Genomic DNA, 8,272 nt, shown 5'->3' on the forward strand with positions numbered 1-8,272 from the left:
AGAAAGGAAGTGAACTAAAAATGTAAGTCCTCCTAGATGTCATCAATCACAATATATTACATAATGTTCAATATAAGGGTTACTAAAAAAAATTAAAAAGACAAAACAAAAACATCTTAGGGCCCATTAACAAACATTTTTAACATATACTTGTTGGGTCAAAGTGTCATTGTCTAGTACAGTATATTATAAAAATGCTGTTATTGGTTGAAATGGATCTAGCAATTGATGGATCTAGCAGATTGAAAACACAACTAAGCTAGACTGAACTAACAAAAAGCCTTTGAGTTTCCTATACAGTCTTTAAAATGGAAGTTTAAAAGCAAGCTGTCAGCTGTTCCTAAATAATTTCTCCAAATTTCCAACTAGAACAAGAAAACACCTTCTAGAACTAGTTAAGTACAGTTCCCAGTGTTGAACTTCTGCAAGGAAATACTTGAACATGGCAGAGTCTTTAACAAAATAAAAGACAAAGGCCCCCCCAAAAATCAGCAGCAGGTTTAGGCATTTTGTTACCCATACCTAAAATAAGCGATTATTACTATGGGAGTGCACCACTAAAGGCAGTATAATCATTTTAAGCATAATAGGATTAAATAATTTAATATAAAAACATATTTTTGAAAGTCAAAAAGCATGCCAGATTCACGTATCTTAACACAAAATATTAATGGAGGGGTTTTGGTTGGGGAGGGGGGGGTTGGAGGCGAGGGGAGAGGGTAGAGAGAGGACGGGGCAGGGAGGAGCTGTCAGAAATTGAGAAGAGATTAAGACTATGATTTTCTTTAGTTTTTCTCCTAAAAGATGTCATCTGCATCCCAACTGGAAGATGACATCATTCAGTGGAAGACTTGTAAACTAATTTGATAAGTTGGTTCTAAACTTCATGCTGCAAGTTTTTCTTCCTGTAGATTGAAGTATGTACCAGCAACATGAGAAATATATTTTCTGTGTGGAAGTCTGACTAACAATTTTACTGAAAAGTATATTAATGATCAGCCTAGAGCTATATTTCTGACAGATGACTAATTTTTTTCCTCTTTTGTGATATCGTAGGAATCTAGGCCACAGCAGAAGTATGCACAGCAGAGACCTTCTTTATTGCCAAAGGGATGTATCAAGTGTTATTATGATCTATAAAATAAAAAAAGCAGGTATGGGATTTGCTAAATAGGGCATTGTCATTAAATCTAGTGGAACTGGGAAACACATTGCAAAGATTAATTTAATACCTCTGGGTATTTCTCTGTCGGTGAACAGAAAATAAATCAGTTTAGTTGCAAAGATCCACTTTTATTTCCTGATCCAGAAACAGTAGGGGACATGAGGAACTCAGAGGCCATTTCCAAAGGAAGAGCCAGTAAGTTCAGAACTGGCCTGAGAGTCCTGCATCTCATTAAACTCCAGGCCAAGAAACTAGTAAACAGAAAAATGATGCAGCCAGTGTTCCTTTAGGTCATGATTTGTGGGGTTGGGTCTATGCCGATGAAGGCTGTAGCTGGTGTTCCTAGCTTGGAAAGAAATAGGAAGTAAAGGCTATGTTTGGTTTTCTCTGGTAAACACTGGCAGTCAAAATCTTTTCTTAGGGCATCAGCAATTCTTAAGAAACCTTGCAAAGGACACAAGTCTTTCAATTTGTCTAGAGCCTGGTCTGTTCTGAAACCAAATAGTACTCAACCCTCAAACAACAAGTTTTCTATCAGGGGTTTTATTTCTGGAAGATGTGCAAATGCAGGTAACCACAAGTTGCATCACTGATTCCTTTGGGATGCTACAGCTCAAGATATTATATCAGAAGCAGAAGATGCTCTCAGCATGTGATTTAGAACTTAAGTAACATACGGTGGCAAAAAGTTAGGTAGGTGTGTAGCACTGATGGAGGAGACCTAGCCTGATTTATTATTTGCATATTAAATATGACTGACACCTTTAGATGGTTTCACTGATGCCAAGATTTAACTAGACTTTTTGCTGTTTTGGGGATCAGCTTCATGGATTCATGTGTTTGACTTTAGAAGGTTCAATCCCTAAATTCTCCCCTAACACATTGGCCTCTGAAGCAGGAAGCTGTTGCACAAGAGACTCAACTCTTGAACCCTTCTTTCATTGTCCCTGGTTCTGACAGCAGAACCAAGTACCTGTAGTATGGCACTGAGATCTTTGGTCAAATAAAAGATCCTTCTGCCTTCCATTTCTCCCCACTCTCCTACCACACATACATAAACATGCTAATGCCTAGGCTAAGAAAATAGCAACACTAGAAATGGTCGAAGGATCCTAAGGCCCCTGTGCACCTGCCTCCATGGCTAGAAAGAACCAAGATGGTCATCATGCCACACTTCTTTTACAGCTCCTCCTTCTGATGGTGGAGGGCTGCAAGGGGAGCGCAAGAGTACATGCACAGCTGCAAGAAGGTTCCACTGGTTCATGCTGGACCCAGCTCACCCCCCAAGAACAGGAACGTGTCAAGGTCACTACAAAGATTTTTGTTTTCTTCTGTACCAGCCCTTTAGAGAAGCAACTGGCCTTTCAAATGGGAGCCAGTACAGTCCTCTCAGGCTTAAACCAAACAAATCCAGGGCTTTTCTTACTGCTTAGCGTTCTCCAAGCAGTAACACAGTGACTTTAACAAGACTCTGGGTTAGAATCATTGTTGTTCTGGTGGCTAGTGGTGAGAAACCTGACAGAAGCCATGTCAAAGGAGAGGAGATAGGATCTTCAGACAATCTGTGTAGTAGGTATCTGATAACATACATGATAGGTAAGCTCCAGGAATAGCACAATGATAGGAATCCCAGCACCCTACCACGCTCCAAGAGGCAGAGGGATATGAAAAGAAGTGTTGGGCTTTTCATTCAGAGTTAATTTCTTATTCTTTTATATCAACTTCTATTTTACCAGTTTGGTAGATTTTTATATACAGGTTTCCCTTGATTTATCCAGCACATGCATTCCTGGAGAACACCACATAAATCAAATCCACATAAAGTGAACCCACTTTATAATGTAAGAGATAGGGATAGGTTCTTGTGTCAGCAGCTCCTGGGGCTGCTCCAGCACAGGCTGGGGTGAGTACGAGCAAGCAGAGCCCCGGACAGTGCAGGGCGCAGCACTCACCCCAGCCCCAGCTGCAGCAGCCCCCGCCAGCTGCTTGCAGCCACTGGGCTGCACTCTGCCGCCAACCCCCCAGGTCTCTGCCTGTCTCCACTAACCCCAGCTCCTGCTGCACTGCTCCAGGAGCAGGCAATGCTAGTTCCCTGTAGCTGCTGGATTGCGCCATGCCCTGGCACTGCCAGCTCCCAGTGCTGCTGCAGCCGGGGCTAAGGTGAGTGCTGTGCCCTGCACCTCTCAGGGCTCTGCTTGTCCGCACATATCCAGCACGTGGAGCACCAGCTCCAGCTTCACCCCACAGCTGCAGCCTACTCCACACTGCGCAGATCTGGGGGCCTTTGGTGAGGTGTAAGGGGTGCACATGCACCCCCTGAAAGCACCAGCTGCAAAACAAGAACTGCACCTACGGCTTCGCTGCTGGAGCTCCCCTGCCCCTCCCCCTCTCAGTGATCTGCTGCCCCCTCAGATTTGGGAGGCACCATGGCCCATGCTGGCAGCACACGTCCCCTGCCCCTGCCCTCCTGCTGTAGCAGCTGCTACCATTCTATAAGCCATGCCCCAGCTGGGCAGTGCCTGCCTCTGCCCCCTCCCTCACCGCGGGGGGCATTGATCTATCCCTCTACACCCCTTCCCTCCCTCCCTCCTCCCCTTCTACCACACCAGACTTACCACCCGATGGCAGCTGCATCATATATCAGATCAGTATCGGCCGATTTGCCTCCTTAAATATCGGCTATCAGTATCAGCCCCCGAAATCTCTATCAGTGAAGCCCTATTACTCATGTACATAGAAACCGAAAAGGGGCAAGGATATATAAGAGTTTCTTATGAACACTCATGCTTCTATTCAATCGACTGTTTCTCACTTAGTCTCTTTATATGAATATGGCTTTTGCAAGCCATCCCATAAGCAGGAAGCTTTCAGCACACACTAAAAACATAAGCTGACATAGGATACTTGAAATCTTCCAACTAAGGATGTCAAGTTCAAAGTCAGTTCTCACAGAAATTACAGGATTGCCCCAAAGTAAAATACAGGCTTTACTCTGTAGCTTTTTGTATGCAGTCTCGCGCAGGCACGTGCGTGCGTGTGTGTGTGTGAGAGACAGAGAGTATACACACACAGAGCAACAGAATTGCATTTAATCAGAAAAAAGAGCTATAAAGTTTCTGACTTGTGTTACATTTTAACTTTTTCAACCATGCTGTTGTAGCTTGTATTTAATTTTATTGATGAAAACCTCTCCCTGTATTGTGTTTGTCAGCATGTCTTGCCCACAAGTATAATCAAATAAAGACAACTGCATTTATTTCATCAAAGTCCAAAGTAGAGATGTACGACTATACAGATAACTCGACACACGTGATCAACTGATGCTTATTTGTTGTTTCTAAACTAATTTCTTTCAGTATCATCACAGGTTATTGTCACTAAGGCTCAGGACAAGTTAGCAACACAGAAGGCCAATTTAGGACATTACTTTAAAACGCAATGTCCTGCATTTTGTCTCAAGTTGGCATAGCAGAATGATAAGCAGCTGTCAAGCCATGTTTTCTTCCAATTCCGACCTGTCCCTTTTAAAAGGGTCTCACGTAGGAGTCACTTCTGCTTGCTATGGACTCTCCATATGATGTGTAAATGAACAGCTGGTGTTTCCCAGACTCTATTCGTTACCTTGTACATATAAGAAAACTAGCTCCCAAACATTATAATAAAAATAATTTTGAAATGGTTCAGCTAACCATAATTATGTTCATAACATGCAAGTAGAAAAATGTACCTAAAAAGAAGGAATACTGCTGTTTCTTTTAATTGTTACAGGCTCTTTTGGGACATAGTCTGCATTTTCAGGCTAAAAAGCACCAGGCATACCTTTATTTCCTTATGTACAATAGTTCCATAAGTATTCTGGGTTGGTACTAGGACTTCTTGAAGTTAGGGTGTATCAAATTGCGTATGCCTTTGTTAGACCACAAAAATAGCATTCAACTACACCTTTAATAATAATTTTAATGAGTCTAATCACAGTAGAAATGTTTGCTTAAAATGTTTGAAGGATCAGGGCTTTAGGAGAAAAGAAAATGGGTTTAACTTGTACACTTCCATGCGATTCAACAGAGCAAACCAACTAATTTCTAGACCACTGATTCTCAACCAGGGTGTTGAGAGATCATTTTGAGGGTGCCATAGGATGCTGGACAGCATTAGCACCATTGGGTATTTATACACATACAATTGTCTGCTCCAATGCGCCCGAGACCTGGCACGTCAGACCAGACTTGATTAATCAAGTCTGCTCTGCATGCGAACCGACGCACCTGGCACTGCGTTGCATGCCTTTGTATAAATGGCGAAATGTGCGTCAGCACTAAGAAAATGGTGGTGGTGCGCTTTTGAACTAAAACACATCAAATGTGCTTTAGTTCAAAAGTGCACCACCTCCATATTCTCAGCGCTGACACACATTTCATCATGCAAGGCACATGACGTAGTGCCAGGCACTTTTAAAAGTGCCCAGTGCTGCGACACAAATGTGTACAAATGCCCATTATGTCTGCTAACACCTACATATGATGCACAAGATAAACCCAGAGATTCCAAACAGGAATCCACATCATCAAAACTACTCTGACTGGCTGTGGTTTTCCTGAGCAACCTGCAACAAAAGAATCACTCTATTATTTTTCCATAGTCAAAAAAATGAGTGAAAGCTATGAGTTGGCATTTTCCAAAGGGTGCCTCGAGGCTAACAAGGTTGAGAACCACAGTTCTAAATTCCCTTTCATAAACAAACTAAAACCATTTTGAACCGTAAGAAAAATTTCTGACCTGCAGATTCAACTGAGTTAAATGCATGACGAAAATTGGATACTATAGATAGAATGACCTCAGGAGAAAGAATGAGTACAGAACTGAGTCTAATAGTCTAATAACTTGAAGTGTTCTATGAAAGAGCAAGCAAACACTCATTAAAAAGAAACTTCTTAGGTTTTGTTTTTTTAATTAATTATGATTATTATATGCAAGATTATTAATTTTAGGAAACCATTCCTTCTGAACTGTGCCCACTTTCCTATACTTCTAAAAGTACAAAGAGAAACCAACTTGAAAGCTAGCCCATTTCCAGAAGGGAATCTACACTAGAGCAATTCCAACTATGACAGAAGTTCCGGATTTCCTTTCTTGCCAATTTGCAGGGATTTAAAATGTTCATATGTCTATGTTTTGTAGGGACAGTTGTCAATAATAATAAAAATACAAATGGAAGACAACTAATCTGTTATGTACAACAGACTGAATTCATTCAACAGAAAAAAAAAAATCTGTTTTTCCTCTTATCTCTTTCTATCCTGGTAATCGCATAGATTACCACAGCTAATCACTGTGTGTGATTCAACAGAGCACCATACACAGGTTTAAAACACAAAAATTAAAAAAAACCAAAACCACTCATTATTTGGATTAAATGCCCCTCTAAATGCCAAAGGAAATGTCAATCCTCCTTCTGAATCTGTTTTAACACAACTGTCTCCAGACCTGAAGTGTTTAAGACTCATTTACTCTGAATACTTTTTTTTTTTTTAAAGAGTTGCTGTAAAACCTTTCCACCCCTCTGCAGAGGTTCTTCTGTACAGAAAGCATCTTGAGATTCTTTTAAACAGCACATCTATTCAAAAGTATGAGCATCTTCATTAATGTCTAAGATGCAAAATAATTCCCAAAACTCCCACTTCACAAAGTGTCCCCAGAGCCTTAAATCCCCACACAGTTTTAGACTTTGCCTGAAAGAGCAGGGGATAGGAGAAGCAAAACACCAAACCTTTTTTCTGGAAGACGAACTTTCACTGGGGGAGTATTTGTTAGCATACTCTCCACCTAGCCATCAATATCTGTCCAAAACTAACCCCACTATCATTGCTTAAAACACCACTACATGATTACTGCAACTGGAAAACTGGTGGGGGAGAGGAGGAGAGGGAAGAATAATTAGCTTTCATACACTGACTTAGATGCATATCACAGCAGTCCTGGGTGTCCAGTTCCCTTGCCCTACCTGTGAAGTCAGCAAAGCCCAGACCTGGCAGTCAGTTCTGCACAGGGTCTGCCAAAGTCAACAGGGTGCTGCAGGGTCCGCAATCTACCTGCCTGAGCCTCACTGCAGGGTTTGGCTCTGCTCCTGCCATCACATCTGTGCACACAGCCCCTCAGTGGGCACTTGCTTCAGTTTCAAACGGGGCTTGTCTTCCCAAAGCAACAAGTGAGAGAAACTGTTTCAACAGGACAGAGGCAAGACTGCAAGGCCAGAGCATCGGGAGGAGCTGGGTCTGTGCTGGCTGTTTGATGCAGAAATCAATTACACAAAGATAGTGATGGGTTTCCCCGCACAACAGGAAAGTGGGAGACAGCTGTGGCTCCCATGGCTGGTCTCCCCAGGCTCCAGGGAAGTGGGTGACACATCTTTGGTTCCCGTAGCGGGTCTCCCCGGGTGCCAGGAAACGGGCGACACGACACCGGCCCTCGGCGTGGGTCTCCCCAGGCGCCAGGGAAGTGGGCTGACTCTGGCCCCCATGGCGCACTTCCCCAGGAGCCCAGGAAGCGGGCAGCGCGACCGCGACCCCCCTGCGGGCTCTGCCCCCCACGGGCCCGGCGCGGGGCACTCACCGAGAAGACGGCGTTCTGCAGCCCGAAAGGGATGGGCGTGAGCCTGGCCAGGGCCACCACCTTGAGCCCGCTGCCTCCCTCCACCACGCGGATGACGGCGCCGAGCCGCTCGCTGCCCTGGATGCGCGCCTGCACCCAGCGGGCCAGCAGCCACTTGCAGGCCACGTGGGCCACGCAGGTGCCCACCAGCACGCCCAGCACCATAAGGCCCATGCCCAGCACGAAGCCGTACAGGTAGCCGGCCGCCACGTTGAGCAGGATGTAGCCCCAGCCGCACGGGAAGGAGACGAGGATGAAGCCCAGGGTGAAGAGCAGCGCGCCGGCCAGGCCGTCCAGGCTCTCAGCCCACAGCAGCAGGTCCCGCAGCGACTGGCGCAGCAGGGCCAGCGAGGCGAAGCCCAGCGCCGCCAGCACGCAGGCGCTCACGCAGCTCTTGCACCAGCAGGTGCCCAGCAGGCAGCACGAGCAGCGCCACGTCCTGGCCCCGGGCCCGTCGCC

The 8,272-nt window shown here is 44.8% G+C and overlaps 1 protein-coding gene across 1 annotated transcript in view; it reads right to left on the minus strand.

Moving 5' to 3' along the window:
- Window positions 1-8,272, minus strand: part of TMEM64 (transmembrane protein 64) — a gene marked incomplete at its 5' end in the record, with an annotated part of 21,000 nt that extends 12,728 nt beyond the window's left edge. The window contains one exon of the mRNA XM_019545021.1: window positions 7,775-8,272. Within this exon, the coding sequence (XP_019400566.1) occupies window positions 7,775-8,272 (498 nt within the window). The remainder of the gene's footprint in view (window positions 1-7,774) is intronic.

The sequence above is a fragment of the Crocodylus porosus genome, unplaced genomic scaffold (assembly GCF_001723895.1).
Source record: "Crocodylus porosus isolate Cpor-Errol unplaced genomic scaffold, CroPor_comp1, whole genome shotgun sequence".
Taxonomy (NCBI): Eukaryota; Metazoa; Chordata; order Crocodylia; family Crocodylidae; genus Crocodylus; species Crocodylus porosus.